This window comes from Megalobrama amblycephala, linkage group LG23, assembly GCF_018812025.1.
Source record: "Megalobrama amblycephala isolate DHTTF-2021 linkage group LG23, ASM1881202v1, whole genome shotgun sequence".
Lineage (NCBI taxonomy): Eukaryota > Metazoa > Chordata > Actinopteri > Cypriniformes > Xenocyprididae > Megalobrama > Megalobrama amblycephala.
In genome coordinates this window covers 17,548,239-17,568,874 of record NC_063066.1, presented here as the reverse complement: position 1 = coordinate 17,568,874, position 20,636 = coordinate 17,548,239, and the positions used below count along the sequence as shown (strand labels likewise).

At 37.1% G+C, this 20,636-nt stretch overlaps 2 protein-coding genes and 1 long non-coding RNA gene across 3 annotated transcripts in view; 1 reads left to right on the top strand and 2 right to left on the bottom strand.

Annotated features, from left to right (window-relative positions):
- Positions 1-12,985, bottom strand: part of ccdc88b (coiled-coil domain containing 88B) — a 27,937-nt gene extending 14,952 nt beyond the window's left edge. Inside the window, exons 1-16 of the mRNA XM_048176400.1 lie at positions 12,667-12,985; positions 11,928-12,076; positions 11,653-11,761; positions 8,880-8,949; positions 8,722-8,780; positions 8,504-8,587; positions 8,288-8,428; positions 8,029-8,171; positions 7,072-7,153; positions 6,800-6,958; positions 4,433-4,579; positions 4,053-4,230; positions 2,054-2,169; positions 1,881-1,970; positions 1,151-1,765; positions 561-740 (exon numbers count right to left, since the gene is read on the bottom strand). Coding sequence (XP_048032357.1) covers positions 561-740; positions 1,151-1,765; positions 1,881-1,970; positions 2,054-2,169; positions 4,053-4,230; positions 4,433-4,579; positions 6,800-6,958; positions 7,072-7,153; positions 8,029-8,171; positions 8,288-8,428; positions 8,504-8,587; positions 8,722-8,780; positions 8,880-8,949; positions 11,653-11,761; positions 11,928-12,076; positions 12,667-12,726 — 2,382 coding nt within the window. The 5' untranslated portion in view covers positions 12,727-12,985. The remainder of the gene's footprint in view (positions 1-560; positions 741-1,150; positions 1,766-1,880; positions 1,971-2,053; positions 2,170-4,052; positions 4,231-4,432; positions 4,580-6,799; positions 6,959-7,071; positions 7,154-8,028; positions 8,172-8,287; positions 8,429-8,503; positions 8,588-8,721; positions 8,781-8,879; positions 8,950-11,652; positions 11,762-11,927; positions 12,077-12,666) is intronic.
- Positions 8,324-17,928, top strand: LOC125259054. The gene is made up of 3 exons (XR_007182716.1): positions 8,324-8,450; positions 14,545-14,660; positions 17,798-17,928. It is a non-coding gene; the product is annotated as an uncharacterized LOC125259054 (long non-coding RNA).
- rom1b (retinal outer segment membrane protein 1b) lies at positions 13,980-20,581 on the bottom strand. The gene is made up of 6 exons (XM_048176405.1): positions 20,187-20,581; positions 19,689-19,839; positions 17,791-18,066; positions 16,676-16,830; positions 16,080-16,326; positions 13,980-14,637 (listed from the first exon to the last, which is right to left on the bottom strand). The coding sequence occupies exons 2-6, from the start codon at positions 19,836-19,838 to the stop codon at positions 14,407-14,409; spliced, it is 1,059 nt and encodes a 352-aa protein (XP_048032362.1). The 5' UTR covers position 19,839; positions 20,187-20,581; the 3' UTR covers positions 13,980-14,406.
- Positions 20,582-20,636: the final 55 nt, after the last annotated feature.

The window sequence follows — 20,636 nt, the reverse complement described above, 5'->3', positions numbered from 1 at the left end:
TTAAAATCTGCATATTTAAAGTTGGCATATCACGTTCAGTCATAAGACATGTAAGAACCAATGGCATTACTGACGTTAAATATGCAAATGAGAATTAAAGGATTAAAATTTGTGAGTGACATATTTTGGTCTATTCTTCACACAAATCCATATAATGCAGCACATATGGACTAATATATTCATATAAACTGCTTTTATGGTGCTTTCTGTCCTTTTTGAAGATTGACGGCCTTGGTTCTCATTCACTTTAATTATGTATCTTCCTTTGCATTCCACAGAAGAAAGCAAGTGGGTTTGGACAACATTAGGGTGAGTAAATGATGAAAGAGCTTTCTTTTCTTTTTCTTTTTTGTAAACTACCACTTTAAAGACCAATTACCAACAACTATTGGCATCTCATTACTGTTACCCACGCTGATGCTCTGCCCAGTGTGTTTCTTGATATCCACTCATTGTTATAGCATAATTTTAATGTAGGCACCATTAATCTCAATGTTCCTCCAGTCATGTAATCCATATCTTGTAGTACAGCAAAAGGCTGAACAAATAACCCGCCTCACCTTGCGTACAGCAGCCCTGAGTGAGTCTATGGTGCTTCTGAGAGTCTCTCTCTCCCTCTCCAAGGCTACTCTCTCTCCCTCTAATTGAGAAATCACTGCAGCTTCCATCTTCTGGAACTCCACCTGACTGCGCAGACGCATCAGCTCCTCCTCCTGCTGCATAGATTCACCCTGTAGCACCTGACAAATAAACACATTAAGTGGTTATTTTATCCAAAGCAAATCAAAGCGAAGTGCTGTGCTTGAAGGCACAATGCTGATGATTCATGGATCGGTCCTTGAGGAAATCAAACCGGCATCTTTTTGAATTACAATCCCAGATCATTATGCCATATGATACAATGAGTACAAGTGGAAAAAGTCATTATTGTGAGAAATAGTCTTTATTTTACAAGGGTCTAGTAACCATATCGTATGTCTTTCTTAATTGCTAGTGGCAGGGAGTTGAGTTTATACTTGGTGTGTCATCATTGCCTTTATCGACTGGACCGTTATCTCACTCTGAGTGGATTGTGAAAGAGTGGATTGTTAACTGGTGCAGTTATGTAGTAATTAGGGTTTTTTTGTGTCATAACTCGATGGTTCATTACCTCAATCTGTTTCCTAGCCTCCATAAGGCTCTCTGCTGCCTTCTTCAACCGCTGGTTCTCAGCTTCCAGGAAAACCAGCTTGTGTTCGGCCTCCAAGACCTTCTTTGTCTGCTCTGCCAGTTTGGAGTGCAAATCCTGGGCTAAAGTGGTCTGTCTGTCAGCCTGTTCCAGGGCCTGCTGAAGCTGGTTATGCAGGGCAAGGGTGTCCTGGGAGAATTTATCTTCTTCTGTCTTCTGGGCTTCAGTGCTGTACGTCTGAGATGTCTCTTCTGTGATGTCTTTCTTTCTTTCAATTTCTTTCTCACCCTCAGCCTCTCCTCTCTCTTTGCTGTTCATTTCATCTATAACCTTCTTTTTTTTCTCGCTGAGGATTATGTCGCCCCCCTCTACCCCCTCTCCATCTTCTCTCTGGGCTTTTATTACGCCTTCTTTTCCATCATGTTTCTCTCTTCTTGTGTCATTTCCCTCGCATTCCCCTCTTGGGATTATTGGCTTTTTCCCTTCTTTTCCCTCCGAGGCTGTTCTCTCTTCCTCTAGGTCTTTCCGTTTCTGTTTTGTCCTCAGCTCTTCGAGATTTATCTTCAAGCTGCTATTTTCATTCTTTAGACACTCCAGCTAACAGTTGAAAGAGAAATGATAGGGCCTGATTCATAGAGTTGAGATGAGGACAAAATGACAGTAGACAAAACGCTTGGAATAAATGTCTTTAAATCCATCTAAAGTGCCTCACCTCCTTTAGGGTGTTTTGAAGCTTTTGTGAGAGTTGGTCCATGCGTCTCTGGAGCTCTTCAGTCATCTCAGGGGAGCTGGCCTGCTGAGCCTACATATGAGAGATGGGAAACCTGAGAAATGACACGAATCAGTTTGTTACCTGAGGATAAAACTGGCTAAACATCCACTGACCTCTTGTTCAGCCTGCAGGTGCTCTAGTCGTCTCCTTAGTTCAGCGTTCTCATTTTCAGCTCCCAGAAGCCTCAGTGAGGAAGCCTCGTTTACCTCCTCACTTAAAGGCTTCAGATCTAAATGACAGTAAGAGAGACACACATGTAGACACATTTTTAAATTGAGCTTTAAAATTCTTTAAACATTTACTCACCCTCACGTTGTTCCAAACCAATAAGACTTTGGTTAATCTTTGAAAACACAATTTTTTTTCAGTCCCTCCACTGGAGGTCCAGGTAACCAAAACTTGGTAACGTAAGACCTTCGTTCATCTTCGGAACACAAATTAAGGTAGTTTTGATAAAATTCGATAGCTCAGTGTGGCCTCCATTGCCAGCAAGATAATTAACATTTTCAGATGACCAGAAAGCTACTAAAGACATATATAAAACAGTTCACGTGACTACAGTGGTTCAACCTTAATGTTATGAAGTGACGAGAATACTTTTTGTGTGCCAAAAAAAACAAAATAGCAACTTTATTCAACAATATCTAGTGATGGGCGGTTTCAAAACACTGCTTCATGAAGCTTCGAAGCTTTACGAACCTTTTGTTTCGAATCAGTGGTTCGGAGCATGAAAGTCACGTGATTTCAGTAAATGAGGCTTTGTTATGTCATAAGTGTTTCGAAATTTCAAGGGTTCACCACTGGGGGGCATGACTTTGCTATTGAACCACTGATTCGAAACAAAAGATTTGTAAAACTTCGAAGCTTCATGAAGCAGTTTTTTTTTTAAATCGCCCATCACTAGATATTGTTGAATAAAGTCGTTATTTTGTTTTTTAGCACACAAAAACTATTGTTGTCGCTTTATAACATTAAGTTTGAACTACTGTCACGTGAACTGTTTTAAATATGTCTTTAGCTTTGTGGGCATCTGAAAGTGTTAATTATCTTGTTGGCAATGCAGGCCTCACTGAGCCATCGGATTTTTATCAAAAATACCTTAAAGAGATAGTTCACCCAAAAATGAAAATTTGATGTTTATCTGTCGTTGTCAGAGCACGTTCAGACCTCACTAAGCGTGTGCTGAACGCAGTTGGACATAGTGGCGTATTAGAGGTAAAAAATTATATAAATACTGTTCGGTTTATCGCACAAACCCATCATTTCGTGTCTTAGGACATCAATGTGTCGTCATGAGCCGCAGGGTTTAATTTGGATTTGTCTAAGAAAGTTTTTTCGACTCTTATTGTTCGAGTTCCCATTCACTCCCATTATTTGACTGACAGACGGCAACGGTTTGAGTTAAAAATCATCATTTGTGTTCTACTGAAGAAACAAAGTCACCTACATCTTGGATGCTCTGGGAGTAAGCAGATAAACATCAAATTTTCATTTTTGGGTGAACTATCCCTTTAATTTGTGTTCCAAAGATGAACGAAGGTCTTACAGGTGTGGAAATGACATGAGGATGAGTAATTAATGACAGAATTTTCATTTTTGGGTGAACTATCCCTCAACTCAAAAATGACATTTCTATCATCAACTCATGAGAAGCAAGGCAGGATGTTTACTCTTTTCTTTTCTACACAATGGAAATGGATGAACACTGTCAAGCTTCAAAAAAGATAAAAAGGAACATGAAAGTGTTATTTGTTATAATTTTTGGCTCTGTCTGTTCCCATTCTTTTTCATTGTATAGAAAAGAGCATCCAGAACAATGCTAATCTTTTCCTTTTATGCTTTACAGAAGAAAGAACAACATACAGGTTTGGAATGACATAAAGGTGAGTAAATTATGACAATTTAGATTTTTGGGTGAACTATCCCTTTAACATTGAGTGGGAGTGATAGGATGGGATGTAAATGTATTCATAAATGTCTGTATCTAACCATGACAGCTTGATTTGCATAAACATGATTGATATACATACACATGAAGTCAAGAAATCAATCGTCTAGCTATGGTAGTTGAGTCATAATATCAAATATCAAACCATACATAATTAAACCTACCAATCTCAGGCATTATTTCTTGAACATCCTCGTCAGACTCTAGCTCTGATTGGAGGAATTGATGATGAGTCTCTCTTTGACTGACACCCACAGAATGAACCTGGCGCTTGAGATCCACCTGCAGACTCATATTCATCTCCAACAGCTCGTCTACCCTCTGTCTCTCAACATCCCGCTCCTACACAAATGCAATTTTATACCCATGTAGCGTTATGAATATACATCATACATTTTAGAAGAATGCATTTCTTTCATTTAACTTCATACATTTTAAAGTAAGTTTAGAAGTTTTCTTCTAACTCAACATAATCAATCAAAATGAGTTCCACACAAGGGAAACATGGCAATAAGACCCTATAAGTTCAAAAAGTCATTCATACACTCTCCATATCCGCAAGCTTCTGCCTGAGAAGAAGATTTTCCTTCTCCAGTTCCCGCAGAGCAGTGCAGCGCGCCCGAGCGTCAGCCAGCTGCTCATCCAGAAGAGCTTTGTTCTCTTGCAGTGAGGCACAGTACTGCTGCTGCTCCTGTAGGGCCAGAGAAAATGTGCTTTAAAGGAATTTTTTACTCAAAAAAGAAAGTCAATTATCAATCTTCATGCTGTTCCAAACCCGTCTGACTTATTTTCTTCTGTGATATTTTTGCAGAATGTTCTCACTGCTCACCAGGGACTGTCTATTTGTGATTGTTTTATGACTGATCACAAAATTTTTGTTAATTTTTCTTTTTGAGTTTTTGTTCCACAAAGTTGATCATCTGCCTGTATGTATAGTATGCATGTTATACAATGCCAGGCCAAAAAAAAAAAAAATCACTGTTTGGATTTAAAGGTGCCGTAGAACGTCTTTTCAAAAGATGTAATATAAGTCTAAGGTGTTCCCTGAATGTGTCTGTGAAGTTTCAGCTCAAAATACCCCATAGATTTTTTTAAATTAATTTTTTAACTGCCTATTTTGGGGCATCATTAACTATGCACCGATTCAGGCTGTGGCCCCTTTAAATCTCTCGCTCCCTGCCCTCCCGAGCTCTCGACTATAAGTGCAGTTATACAGTGCATAAACAAAGTTCACACAGCTAATATAACCCTCAAATGGATCTTTACAAGATGTTCGTCATTCATGCTGCATGCATGCATCGATTCCTGTGAGTATAGTATTTATTTGGATGTTTACATTTGATTCTGAGTGAGTTTGAGGCTATGCTCTGTGGCTAACGGGCTAATGCTACACTGTTGGAGAGATTTATAAAGAATGAAGTTGTGTTTATGAATTATACAGACTGCAAGTGTTTAAAAATGAAAATAACGACGGCTCTTGTCTCCGCGAATACAGTAATAAACGATAGTAAGTTTAACCACATTTAACAGTACATTAGCAACATGCTAACGAAACATTTAGAAAGACAATTTACAAATATCACTAAAAATATAATGTAATCATGGATCATGTCAGTTATTATTGCTCTATCTGCCATGTTTCGCTATTGTTCTTGCTTGCTTACCTAGTCTGATGATTCAGCTGTGCACATCCAGACGTTAATACTGGCTGCCCTTGTGTAATGCCTTGAACATGGGCTGGCATATGCAAATATTGGGGGCGTACATATTAATGATCCCGACTGTTACGTAACAGTCGGTGTTATGTTGAGATTCGCCTGTTTTCCGGAGGTCTTTTAAACAAATGAGATTTATATAAGAAGGAGGAAGCAATGGAGTTTGAAACTCAACGTATGTCTTTTCCATGTACTGAACTCTTGTTATTCAACTATGCCGAGGTAAATTCAATTTTTGATTCTAGGGCACCTTTAAATAGGCAAATACTTATGTCTATGAATGGATCAGTATTGCTGTGATTATTACGTTTTCTAGCATGTTATATATTTGAGAACAGTTCTTTTAACCCTAATTGATGGAGTGCGTAGCTGTTCATTTCTTAAACAACCATGTAGTAAGGCGTATCATGGCTATATTCCAGGATGACAATGTCAAGATTCATCGGGCTCAAATTGTGAAAGAACAGATGGGAGGGAGGATAAAGAATCATTTTCACACATGAACTGGCACCTCCGAGTCCAGAGCCAGAAGTTCATTGAAAGTCTTTGGGATGTGCTGGAGTAGACTTTACAGAGTGCTCGACTCTTGCATTTTCAATACAAAGATCTTGACCAACAATTGATGGATATAACATCTCAATTTATTTCCATCAAGAGGTGCATCATTTTTTGGTCAAGATCTTGTATCCACACTCCATCAATTAGGGTTAAAAGAACTGTTGCCAAACATATAACATGCTAGAAGCATAATAATCATTAACAAAGAAACATTTATTTTAAATTTAATAAAATGTAACAATATTGAAGTATCTTAAAATACCATGCAAATACATGCTTGGTATTTTGAACAGTATTGTTTTTGTACAGTATTTGAACAGTATTTACTCTTTCAAACTAATGTATTTTTAAATATCCAGAGTTCCTTTTGTGTTTCACGGAAGAAAGAAAGTCTTATGGGTTTAGAACAACATGAGGGTGAGTAAATGATCATTTTCATTGTTGGGAGACCTATTCATTTAAACATACCTTTCTACAATTTAACGTACCTTTGGGTTTGCTTTTTTGCGACTTTCATTTCATAAAACTAATCATTTGCCAGAATACATGTCAAAATTTGCACAAACAATACTCCATTTCCAAATTATAGCACTTTGTCATTCCAAAGCATGATGTTTTAGTCAGATCTCCTCCTCTACCTTCAACTGTGTGCGGTACAGCTCCATGCTGCGGAGCCGATGTGTGCTATTTTTCAGCTCCGCCTGCAGTTGCTCTACTCTGGCTGCACGCTCACGCAGACAGTCCAACTCATCTTTCAGACCCCGGCTCACACGCACTTCCACCTGCAATGATCGGTTCTGAGCCAACCAAACATTGGATGGTATGTCAGTGAAATGAGGATCTGTCCAGTGTCCATACACATGTATTAATGACAATTATACAGTGTTTATTATCAGTGTAGAGTGCTCACTTCCTTCTGTAGTTTTTTTATTTCTTCCTCCATAGTTTGCATTTCTTGCTTGTAATCCATTAGTTGGTCACCTTTGTCCTCCCTGTAAAACATTTTAATTTGTAAATATCTTTAAAAATGAAGCATAATTTCTGTGCCACTAGTGTAGCCAAACGTAATTGTAAAAATAATGAATGATTTCCATTAGTTGGAGAAGCAGAAAATCCGGCTCAAAATTCACAAATGTAATTATGTTGGAAAGTTCAAACAAAAAAGGATTTATGCACTGATTTATGCATTGATATTTCAACTCAAATCACACACATTACTTTTAACAATTATAATAATAACAACAGGGACTTCAGTTGAATAAAATTAAAACAAAAGAAAAAAACATTCAAGGGTTTGGGGTCAGTTTTTTTTTTTTTTTTTTAATGATTTTGTAATAAGTTTCTTATGATCACCAAGACGGCATTTACTTGATCAAAAATACTATAAAAACAGTAATATTGTAACATTTTATTACATATTAAAATAACTGTTTTCTATTTTAATATATTTTAAAATGTAATTTATTCCTGTGATGACAAAGCTGAATTTTCAGCATCATTAATCCAGTCTTCAGTGTCACATGATCCTTTAGAAATCATTCTAATATGCTGATTTGGAATTACTTATAATTATCAATGTTGAAATAAGTGCTGCTTACTATTTTTGTGGAAACTGTGATACATTTAGGCGTGGTTTCACAGACAGTGCCAGTAAAAAACATTACTGGTGTGCATCTTGAGACAAAATAATATATGTGTCGAAATGTTTTGTAACATTATAAAAGTCTTTACTGTCAGTTTTGATCAATTCAATGCGTCCTTGCCATATAAAAAATATATTACTTACTGACCCCAAATTTTGAACGGTAGTGTATATTGTCCATCCACATATAAAAACTTCCCATATGCATTAGCAAAAACAACTCACAGCTCCTGTTTGAGTCGACGAAGTTTAGCTTTTCCTTCTGCCAGCTGCACAGCCAGTCCTTCAGGCGGTCCATCACCAAACCCACTCGATGTGGTTATATGGGTTGTAGATGATTCCCGTTCCTGAAAAAGTTCTGCTATCCTCTAAATATCAAGAGATAACAGACATTCAATGCTAAAGAACACCCTTTCTGAACACTACTGCAAATCCGGCCTCACCTACTTGCACAAGAAAATGCCATCATAAGTTTTTCTCTCACCTCCAAGTGTGTGTCTCGTTGGGCTAACAGGTTCTGGATCTGTCTGGCCATGGAGCAGAAAAGAGTCTGCAGCTCGGCTCCGTTCAGCCCACACATGTCTCCAAACTCCAAAGGAAGCACTGTGCTCGGGTCCTGGGTCACCTGGAACATGATGAATCACAGGGTTAGTGACACACTACACAATTTAGTTTGAGGTTATGTTCAAAATTCACTGACCTCTTGTATACAAAGTGCAATCTCTGCTTGTGTATCAATGTCCAAGCACTGAATTTGCTGAATAAACGTTTCTTTCCTTTCACACTGGTGAAAATGAGTCAGAGAAATGAATCACACACTGTAAGCATCAATATGTTTTTCAACAATACACTCTAATCGATTTAACAGTGCTGAACTCTCCATTAAAGGTATTAAGTGTGTTTACAGTGCTTAGTTACCTGTACTGCACAACCCAGCAATAACAGCAGCAGTCTTCTGAGCTCTGCAACAGCGCCCTCTATTGACATGGAAACCGACATGACACCAACAAAGCATTTTTACTTAAAAATGTGCACTTTTTTGTTTGTTTCTTTTCATGAAATAAACAGGACCACACCTGTCAGGGGATCTCGACCTAAAACAGCAACATTTGGTAGTGGCATCAGCACCAGCTGCTGTAGATTCTCCTGAAAGAGAAACACGCATTAAAGAAATGACAGGCATTGAAAATTCATTGGTGTTTTGCTGTGATCCTAGACAATGCACAAGTAAGATGTTTAAGTATGACATATGCAGTCATGGCCAAAAGGAAACAAGCAAGATTGTGGAGAATAGGTTTATTAATCTGCAGCAACTGACATCTCATTTAGTATGAGTAATGATCTAATGCCTTTAAAAGCTACTTACCATTACAAAAAGGACTGTGGCAAATACCATGGTACAGTGATTTATAGGATGGCACTGAATAATTACCAAATTCATATACAGTGGTAATATTCCAAGGTACTTTAAAGAACACCATGAAAACAAAATTCAAAAACATGCTATTACCATGGTACTTTTTTTAACACTGTAAAATGTGACATCCTCTGTAAATATCTTGTTGATACTTTATTAATGCTTTGCAGGAAACTGCACTGCCACAACAGCTTCCGCACTTAACAGCACCACACTTAACAAATAAGACGCTTCCGACTCTGTACCGATCTACAATATACAGATTAAAAAGAAATAAAACATAAAAATTATCAAGAATTAAGTTTTTTAAAAAAGAGCGCTAACATCAAATGATGATAAGAGTACATAAATAGACTGTACTAAGTCTTATCTATATATACAATAGCGGTAGCTGATGAACATTCATAGCACATAAGTTAAAAGGTGGTGATGCATGGTGATGTGCTGTTTGTATTTAATAATTATATAAATGATGCACATTTAATGAAGTAGTGAAGGCAAAGAGTTGTGTAAAAATGGTAAAATTGTTTTAAAGGTGCCCTAGAACCAGTTGTAATAAGATGTAATATAAGTCTAAGGTGTCCCCTGAACGTGTCTGTGAAGTTTCAGCTCAAAATACCCTATAGATTTTTTTTAACTGCCTATTTTGAGCCATAATTATAAATGCACCGATTCAGTGCGCGGCCCCTTTAAATCTCGCGCTCCCCGCCCCCGAGCTCTCGACTGCCTTAACCAGCATAAACAAAGTTCACACAGCTAATATAACCCTCAAAATGGATCTTTACAAAGTGTTCGTCATTCATGCTGCATGCATGCATCGATTCCTGTGACTATAGTATTTATTTGGATGTTTACATTTGATTCTGAATGAGTTTGAGGCTGTGTTCCATGGCTAACAGGCTAAAGCTAACATTACACACTATTGGAGAGATTTATAAAGAATGAAGTTGTGTTTATGAATTATACAGTCTGCAAGTGTTTAATAATGAAAATAGCAACGGCTCTAGTCTCCGTGAATACAGTAAGAAACGATGGTAACTTTAACCACATTTAACAGTGCATTAGCAACATGCTAACAAAACTTTTAGAAAGACAATTTAAAAATATCACTAAAAATATCATGATATCATGGATTATGTCAGTTATTATCGCTCCATCTGCCATTTTTCGCTATTGTCCTTGCTTGCTTGCCTAGTCTGATGATTCAGCTGTGCACAGATCCAGACGTTAATACTGGCTGCCCTTGTCTAATGGCTTGAACATATGCAAATATTGGGGTCATACATATTAATGATCCCGACTGTTACGTAACAGTCGGTGTTATGTTGAGATTCGTCTGTTTTTCGGAGGTCTTTTAAACAAATGAGATTTATATAAGAAGGAGGAAACAATGGTGTTTGAGACTCACTGTATGTCATTTCCATGTACTGAACTCTTGTTATTCAACTATGCCAAGGTAAATTTAATTTTTCATTCGATGGCACCTTTAAGAAATGGTCAAAACGTTACATCCAGTGTTATTTTAGTATTAAGTTTTAGTATTTAGTTTTTATTAATATTTTAAAAAATAAGCTGTTATTATTATATTTCAAATTGTAGTAATTTTTTATATACTTGTTATATACCATTCGTTTATTTATATATTTATATTCAGCTTTAATTTCAGCTATAGTTTTTGTCATTTTTGTGCTTCAACTTCAGTTTTTAAGTTTAGGTTTTTATCTAATATTTATATTTTATTTCAGCTTTATTTAAAAAAAAAATTAGCTTTACATTTAGTTAACAATAACAACACTGGTTACATCAAATAAGATTTCCCATACACTTTCACAGAAATGTATGCATCACCTGCCTGTATTCAGTGTAATTATTAATCAGCTAGTTTCCTTAAAGATATACCAATAGCTGTGGAGTCGGAAAAACACACTTCATTTGTATTTTAAAAAAGCTAATGTCAAAAATCCAGATAATGCAGGTCAATACAATATAAGGAAAATCATAATTTTGAGTTTTTTGCTACAGTTTTTTTTAACGAATGTAATCTTTTTTGTCTCTCAATTTCATTTTGAAGTGTCCGGAACACAAAACACATTGTGTCATTTCCACATGCTTTGAGAGAAAATAACAGTGCAAAAAAATAACATGTCCACTGCTAGGACATTTTTTGAAACAAGAAGTGAAACCACAGAAACCAAAAAAACAAACATGGCTAACTTGTTCTACTGCTACAGACATAGTACATGCTGTTTAGTGAGCTAGTGAACTGTCCATTCATTCACTATTTACCTGATCTTTACCATCAGGTGCTGGCAGCATTTTGATTCTAGTCATTTTTGAAGGGAATCAAGTAATATTATGTATTCGTGGAATGTACTTGTAAAGATATTCTCATGTTTTCACATAGTAATTTGTTTAATGCTTTAATTCAGTACCTGATAATATGATCTCAGGTGTCGATTGAGGATGGAAAAGTTCTGCACTCTGAGAATCTTGTCATCGCCCACATTGTGGTAGATTTGTTCTACCTTTGGATTGGGATCACTGATTAAAGAAACCAAACAAACAACAAAAATGTCGCCATTAGCTGAGTCACTTGAACTAGGCCATCATCAATGAACTGTTAATCCACTTTATTTTATCAAACTACATTATTCAAAACAACTTAGATGAAGTTCTTTTTAATTTTTACACTTTGAGTCTTTCTTACATGATCCTCATGACCTCATTGAGGTAGACTCCATTGGTAAGCTTCAGGTACTGCCTCACTGCATTCTGGGAGTTGGAGTTTACTTCCATGTATTCCCGAGAGAGTGATCCAGTCTCCTCCTCATCGACAATACCCTCAAATAGATGCACCTTACAGACAATGAAAACAATGCCTTATATTATTTATATTATATCTTTGTTCACTGTTGTGAATGCTTGATTGTTACTGCACCTAGCCTATCTACATAATGTTAGTCAGAATGTTGGGTAAATTCAAAGTTTCGTTTTGACTGTAATTTCTAAAGAAATCATTAAGATATTTTAAGATATCGCTCGCTGTTTAAATATAGCTGTGTTTTTGAAACATGCTAGCTTGTGTTTAGCTGATCCAAGCTGGTCATTAGCTGGAAAAACCGGACTGATATAGTTGTGGACAGCTGGTAGTCAGTTTGTTGCTGGTCCAAGATTTTGTATCAACTTTATGTATCAACTTGGACCAGCAAGAAACCAGGTACCACGTTGCAAAACACAGTTAACCTTGTAATATTATATTTTGTAGCAGGAAATAGCATACATGTTGATCAGTTGTTTATTTGTTAATGATTAAATTTGACAGTAGATAACATTAATTGATCAAAAATAATTTCTGAACATTATTTACAGTTCCAGAATAAAAACATTTTACTGAACAACATGAAGATTATCAAAGAACTTAAACTGTCAGTTTTCTTACCACCTACCCATGTAACAAGTGCACTTCCCATAAATTCTTCTAACATTTCCGTAACGTTTACGTCCATCTTCTTTGTACCGTACCTGATCGGTTTTATTCCATAAAACTCAATGGATTAATTAAATAATAAACATTGAAGAGTACATTTCATGGTTACCGTAATTCTCTTGACAATAAACTGTCAAGAAAGAACTGTTTAACTGTTAACATCTTTGCTTTCTGTGCCTTTCCCTTCCCTCATTAGTCACACTTCGAAACCACACCGGAATTTAGAGTTGCAATTGCATTTGGTCTGTTCCCCTCTGCGCGTCCTCATGTCAGCGTGACGCGCGTGTTTCCACATTGAACACAGCAAGACCGCAACTGAAAGATGTGTCACAAAACCTAGTAGGCTGCCTATCTAGACGACATTTTTGCGTCGTAGACTCTATTCTGCAGCCTACGCTTTATTTCCCCCAACTGCTACCTAAATAGGTTAATCAGATTCATTAGTCTTTGAGACACAACCTAGGTGTGTGGGCAGCACAGGAAATAAAATCTATGTATATCAATTGAAGTCATCGATAACACTGCACTTGAAATAATTCATATATGCTACATGCAAATACAGCAATGCATGAATTGCAAGATGATTTGAGAGATTTTTTTCTCGAGATTGGGAGTGACAGAAGAGCAAAATTAAGTTTTTGCCGCTTTCTAGTGGTGGAAAGGTGTAGTGCGCTAGCAGATCATCTGGACTTTTGTGACATGTTTTTTAGCGTCACTTTATATCAGTTAAAAGTGTTTGATATGACAAAATATAAGATAGAAACTTTAATGTAAAATATGATCTTTTCAAAATGAAACAAATAAGCACCTTTTTCATGTAAGGACCAATCTACTGAAATGGCAGATTAGTTGAACCTATGTGATCACTAGTGCAAAACTAATTGCTTTTAATAAGTAACTAGTTGCATGAACAGTTGTATTTGTATTGTGTTTTGTGTATGAGTGCTTTAGCAGCAGTATTAATGGTCATCAAAGGGATAAAGAGATTTCATGTGTCAGAACAGGACACCCAACAATATGGCCTGCCGCATTCAGTCAGTGTAATCCAATTCATTTCTCTCTCACTCTCACTCTCTCTCTCTCTCTCTCTCTATCTGCACAGGCAGAAGAAGAGGAAATGGATTTAACACTACAATATTTCACAAGAGAAGTTAAGTGTGAGGGAAGAAGTGTCCAAAATGAAAAACATATTTCAACACAAAACAGAAAAACAAAAACAAGTACTTGACGAACAGTCGTTCATGAGACACAATGACCATGTGACTTCACAGATCAGTTAAAAACTCTTTATTTGTCGCGTACATCTTCTGCAGTTTCGGCTCTCTACTTTTGTCTATTTAAGCAAAGCATGAAGCAGCAAAACATCTACAGACCTCATGTGATGAAATGTACTATTTCATTGCCTTCATTTCCTTGAAATTTTCTTCTTTAACTCTTCCTCATTCATCTTCATCTTATATATTATTGTCATGTCAGACAGGGGTATTTGGGTACCATCAGATTTTTCAGTTTCCAGCATTTTGAGAGGTTACTGGTTTTCACCTCAAATATTTGGGTAACTTGATGACTTCATTTAACAATGAAGTAGCAATGTTACATTATAATTATGATGACTTATTTCCTTTTGATGATGATAATCAAGGACAGTTAGCGCTCATGTGTACACGAGCGCTCATTATGAACAATTACACTTGGTCTTTTAGGCTGTGGCTGGCTTTTCTGCCTCTGGCTCTGTGCCCGGGGTCGCAGCGGACGCGTCGCCCACCTGAGCGAGCTGGAAGAGTTTCGTCATCTTTTCTTTAGTCTCCAACAATGTCTCCTTCACTCCCTTCTCCAGGATGTATCCCTCTGTCTCGATCTCCATATTCTCCTGACCCAGCACACCCTCCATTGCAGTCTGCAGATAGCGCAGACTCACTAGAATGGACATCTGAGGACCAAGGAGATTTAGAGGTCAGAGTTCAAATGACATTAGGACATTTTCTTCAGGTTTTCTTCAAATGACTCTCCTTAAAGAGGCTTTGTCAAGTGATAGTTTAGCTATGAATTAAAATTCTGTTATTCGCTCACCCTCGTTGTTGCAAACCAGATGTTTGTTTTCAACAAAAGATGATATTTTGAAGAGTATTTTGGGGTCCAAAACAACATCGGACTCATTTGACTTTCATTGTATGGACAGAAACACTAAGACATTTTTAAAAATGTATATTATTTTGTGTTATACAGAAACAAGAAAGACACAAGGGTGACTAAATAGTAACAGAATTTTAATTTTGAGGTGAACTATCTCTTTCAAGAGTTTCTCTCTCTCCTATACACAACATTTTGTTCCACTTTATACTAATATGTGGCTGGAACAACAAACAACACCTGAATTTGTGAAGTAACAGCTAATAGTATGCAACATTGAATATCATACTACTTCAATATCATATTTTGTCAAAGCAAATCTAGTTTTATTGGTCCTGGCAGCAGAAGTTGATTTTTCTGACTACTGAATTGGCAGATGTGGAGTGATGAGTTGTGCAATTAGTGTTACAAAAGCTGTGACTGTTATAAAAGCTGTGATACGGATGTGGTTTTGGGTGCAAGTTATTTTTATGCCTAAATAATGAATATTGACACTTCTGAGTTCACAACTGTACTTCCAGCCGTTCCGGAAGTGTGTCAATATTAACTGAGTGATGAGAGTGTGAACGGTTCAATGTGTTGGGCACATTAGATTATACAATGTGTTATTCAAGGTTGACGCTTAAAATCATGTGGTTATTTTTGGGGGAGTCCACTCCTCTGATGCAACTGGCACATATTGTCACATACTTTTTAGGTTTATATGGTATTACATGTTTTTAATGTTGGTGTGTAACTGTAATGTTTAGTACTTCAGTCTTAAAGGTGATGTCTGTAAACATTGTTCTGTTTAAAATATTATTTTGTGGTTCGGTGACTAGACAGTGCACAAGTTACACACCTCACCTGTAAGATCATCTAATAGAGCTGTTCTGTTATTATGTCAATTTGGTCTATTTTGCAATGAGTTCCCATGGGAAGTTAACATTTTTTTAAGGATATTGGTTTTGTGGTTTATGAGTAAAATAAGTTCTGGTTAGCATTGCTTAAAGAGCCTTTAAAGAGCATCAAAAGTTTGGTTTGTTAAGATTGTTTAATGTTTTATGCTCACCAATGATGAATTTATGACTATAATTTATCTTGTACAACAAAACATGAAAGTCTTTTCAAATGATGTCTAACACAGATCTTATTTTACTCAAAAATACCCTCAGAAGATTCCTGAGAGAACTCATGGCTCAGAAACACAAATTCTTTAAAAAGTCTAATTACTACTCATTCAACCCATTAATCAGCCCATACCTGGAGAAGGAAAAAAAGCAGAACACAAGGGCCGATGGTGTTCATTAAACCCATGTAGTATTTGACAAGGGCCTGGCGACAACCTCGGTTGTACAGGTTTAGCTCTTCAGTCTGATACTCGTAGTTGTAATGGGCAGAATTGTCCAGGAGACTGTTCTGGATGCAGGGCCGCGGGGAGGCGGGGTTACAGCAGCTGAACGGGACCCCATCCACCAGATATCGGCCATCTACGTTACTCCTCACGCGACTGTGTCGGAAAAATGGAATAGACAGAAACGTAAGACTATGTATAATGCAATTATAGATATAAATTTCCTAGTTTTGTTAGATTCTGTAACTCTTTATTGACTTTCTGATCAATGCGCCAGGCTCATGCACACATGCATAATTGATTATGCGAGTAGGGGTTGGCTTTTCTTCATCTGGTGATGACATCCTGTTTCAGAACATGACATTCTAAATTCTGATTAATCTTGAAAGCTAAAAGAAAGCATTTGGAATGTTTTCCTTATTTGAATACTTTGCAGTTTCTGATACCTTTGACTGATTGGGGGGGAGGGGTGTGAGTTTATCTTTGATTTTTTTTTTTGACTCACTCTTTCACTTCTTTGGATGTGAAGTCCAGGTAGCGATTGCTGATCCATTGCACCTCAAACCAGTCCCTGTAGTTGGTATTACCACAGCACTGGAACTCAATCTGTAAACGGTCAATAGTCTCCTTCTGGAAGCAACGGCCTGGTGTGTCTGTGTCCTGTAGAAATATTTAACATTAAATAACAGCTACATAGTTATGTATGACTTGGAATTGAAATCCCTCAATTCAATGTCAAATTCTTTATATTCGTTTGATTTTAGACATTGTATATTATGTTGTTCTGCCTTTGGAAACATTTGTTTGAATCAAGTGTTGTCTCTAGACTCTATAGACAAAAATGGCAAAATATTTATTGGTCTTTTAATGGTCTTAACTATTTTATCACATCACAAATCACTGATCAGAATATCATGTAAAGGCTTTTCCCCAACTTGCAGACTTTTTTTTTCCAGGTAGAAGAGTCAGTGTTGTTTCACTCATTGTTAATGGCTTCAAACTGTTCATGAGTAGTTGAAAAATGTCTCCCAGTTCGTCTGAGTTTAATGTGAGACCATATATTCACTATAGGGTTCAAATCTGGACTCTGATCAGGCCAAAACATGAGCCTGATGGACTTGTTCTCAAGCCACTTCTTGGTTGACTTTGCAGTTTTGGCAAGAGCATTGTCTTGTTGAAAAATAACATCTGAACATTCCTCTTTAGACAACAACTTTTCATCAGTTAATGACACCTCTTCAACTCATTGTGATTCATCTGTTTAATTGTGATTCATCACTCCAAACACAACTTCCTATATTTTGCCATGAACTTAATTCTGTCTTTGATGTTTTTCTGAGACAACAATGGCTTTTTAAGTAGTGCATTTGCTTAAAGTTTGCTAATTTCCAGACCAATAATTTGTGGTTAAGACAATTAAAAGCACAGTGTTTAGCCATTTTGGGCTTGGGTGATTTTTTTTTATTTATTTATTGGACTCTTGAATACTTGACTTACTTTTTAGATGTCTATAGAGTTCTGAAATGCCATATTTATTCATTAATATATTGTGAATAATTTAATATACATGACAACTAGTTGCTGTTAAATGACATTGTTAATTGTCTTTCTCTCACCAACCTTGTAGAAACGGATGCCATTCTTCAGCCCAATCTTCAGAGACTCCTCCAGGCTGGGCTGCAGGGCAAAGCTCAGAATCATGGCGACCAGCAGCAAGGAGGAGAAGAAGACAGAAATGCAGAAGAACGGAGGAAGAAACGTCTTCCAGCGTGGGAAACGTGAGAGGTCCAGTGAGTCATGGCAGACTTTGCCAGCACAGATGTTGATGCCCACTGATGCTAACCCCACTGCCATCAGCAGATTTGGCACAATGTGGATGTCCATATTGTGCATCACCTGTGTAGAGTGAGAAAGGTTGAGTATTTGCTATTTCCCCTTCTATCCTGTTTTCAGCAGTTATGTAGATGAACATCCAGAGCAATGTTAAAAAAGTTAACCTACTATTAAGCAAATACAAAGTTCTGTCATGAAACTCTAAAAGGTGCGGACTGATAGGTCCTTAAAGGGTTAGTTCACCCCAAAATGAAAATTCTGTCATTACTCGCCCTCATGTCTTTCCACATGCACCCATAAGACCTTCGTTCATCATGGGAACACAAATTAAGATATTTTTGATGAAATCCGAGAGGTATCTGACTCCTCCATAGACAGCAATTTAACCACCACTTTCAAGGTCCAGAAAGGTACTAAAGACATTGTTAAAATAGTCGATGTGACTGCAGTGGTTCAACCTTAATGTAATGAAGCGACGAGAATACTTTTTGTGCGCAAAAACAAAACAAAAATGATGACTTTATTCAACAATATCTTCTCTTCTGTGTCATTCTCATACATTGTTTAGATTCAGCGCTTCCAGGTTGTACGTCAGAGCGCCGGCTTAGTATTGGCCGACACTGATCATGTGAGCAGCACGACGCATTTGTGTGATGTTGACACAGGAGCCGGCCAATAATGAGTCGGCGTTCTGATGTAGAACCCGGAAGCGCTGAATATAAACAGCGTATGAGTATGACACAGAAGAGAAGATATTGTTGAATAAAGTTGTTATTTTTGTTTTGTTTTTGCGCACAAAAAGTATTCTTGTCGCTTCATAATTAAGGTTGAACCACTGCAGTCACGTGAACTATTTTAACGATGTCTTTAGTACATTTCTGGACCTTGAAATTGGTGGTTAAATTGCTGTCTATGGATGAGTCATATACCTCTCGGATTTCATCAAAAATATCTTAATTTGTGTTCCAAAGATGAATGAAGGTCTTACGGGTGTAGAACAGCATGAAGGTGAGTAATAAATGACAGAATTTTCATTTTGGGGTGAACTAACCCTTTAAATTCTTCCTGCATCTACATGTAGCCTACAGACATGACCGAAAGTTTTAAGTTATCTATTGTTATATTATATAATGTTGATCTTATTCACATAATGCTTCTGTTCAACAGGTGTGGGATAATAATAGTTTTTCCCACAATGCTCTATTCACTCAGTATCAGGTTTCATTGTGAGGTTTATTAACTTCATAATAGATACAAGCTGAGGTATTGGTTCACAGTAGAGGACCTCATCTGAGTGCCAATCCTCAGATTATGTGAGATTATTCCTCTCAACAAGACAGCTTAGGCCTGTAACACTTGTGTTGACAATTGAAAGGGTAAATGAAAGTAGTAGTAGCATTGTACATACGGTAAATAATATCTGCAAAAATAGCAAACTGTTGTTTAAGACAAATGGCATACGCTTAGTGTAAAAACAGCATGATATGAAACACTGAGCGCATTTCTGATTATCCTTTCACACACTTTATAGATCCTAATGGACTGTAATAGCAGGCACATTACAATACGTTATGTTTCCATTTATGTTTTTGGCAAACAAGCATGTATCTAGGGATACATTACTACATCTCATTCTTCATTTTTAGGTTCTATTTCTGTTTATTAATAAGGAAAAGTTTCATTACCTCTGATCTGCGATATAGCTCAGTTTTAAGGAAGACTCCCATAGCAAAGGTGATGGCTCCAGAGAACATAGCCACCCATGAAAGCAGCCACAGACCCTGGGCTAGACGCACCCTCTTTTGGAAGGGGAACTTAAGTTTTAACAACACCATGCTGCTTAGGAAGAGGTGTAGGATAGGGAGAGAGGGAAGTTTAGATTGCAGAAGAGGAATTTAATAGAGGTCACGCATTATCAGTATCCAGCTCAGCAAATAATCTGTCATTCTCAGGTAAATTCCTATAGTGTCATCAGATTTTGTTAAATCTAAAAATAAGGAACAGGACTGTGCAAGTATCTCCAGATTACTCATAAATCACCTTCAAAATATTTCAGATATAACTAATACAAGGGTGTGAGACGAAAACATTTTTTGATGTTGAATTTAAATTACAGTTTAGGTTGTTTACAAGATGATCTGATTATAATTTGTGCAAAAGAAGAAAAAAAAAAAAAGAATTACCTTTAAGAATGTTTGAGTGCCCTTTTCTTCAGACCCTGAGCCTTCAATATGCCTCCTACAGTTTGGCAGCCATTTTGACAAGGGCTTAAAAATATGATATTGAGTATTATGGCTTGAGTGTCATAATCTCCTATCCTCATGTCTGATCCTATTAGACCAACTCCACCAATGAGAATCCAGGCCAGTGTCCTCTAAGCAAACCTGCCCTTGGTCAACAGGTCCAGAAAGAGTGCCAGAGGGAGGGGTTTGATGCAAGGTTTGCTATGTAATGGACTGACAAACCGTGAAACCGAAATAAACACAGAAGAAAACAGGCATGACAGAATGTGACACACATTTTAACCCTGTGAGCATCAATAAATGGCAGGGTCAGAAATAAAGGAGGACTCAGGGCAAAAATGTCACCAGAAGTGACAATAATGACCCACATATTAAAAACATAGTAGCAAA

Excerpts from the sequence above, each read along its gene's own strand:
- rom1b (XM_048176405.1), bottom strand. The coding sequence starts at position 19,838 with ATGGTGTTGTTAAAACTTAAGTTCCCCTTCCAAAAGAGGGTGCGTCTA. Across the intron at positions 16,327-16,675 it reads ACATCCAAAGAAGTGAAAGA|TCGCGTGAGGAGTAACGTAG; the intron begins GTGAGTCAAAAA and ends TTTCCGACACAG. Across the intron at positions 14,638-16,079 it reads TGCTTTTTTTCCTTCTCCAG|ATGTCCATTCTAGTGAGTCT; the intron begins GTATGGGCTGAT and ends CTTGGTCCTCAG.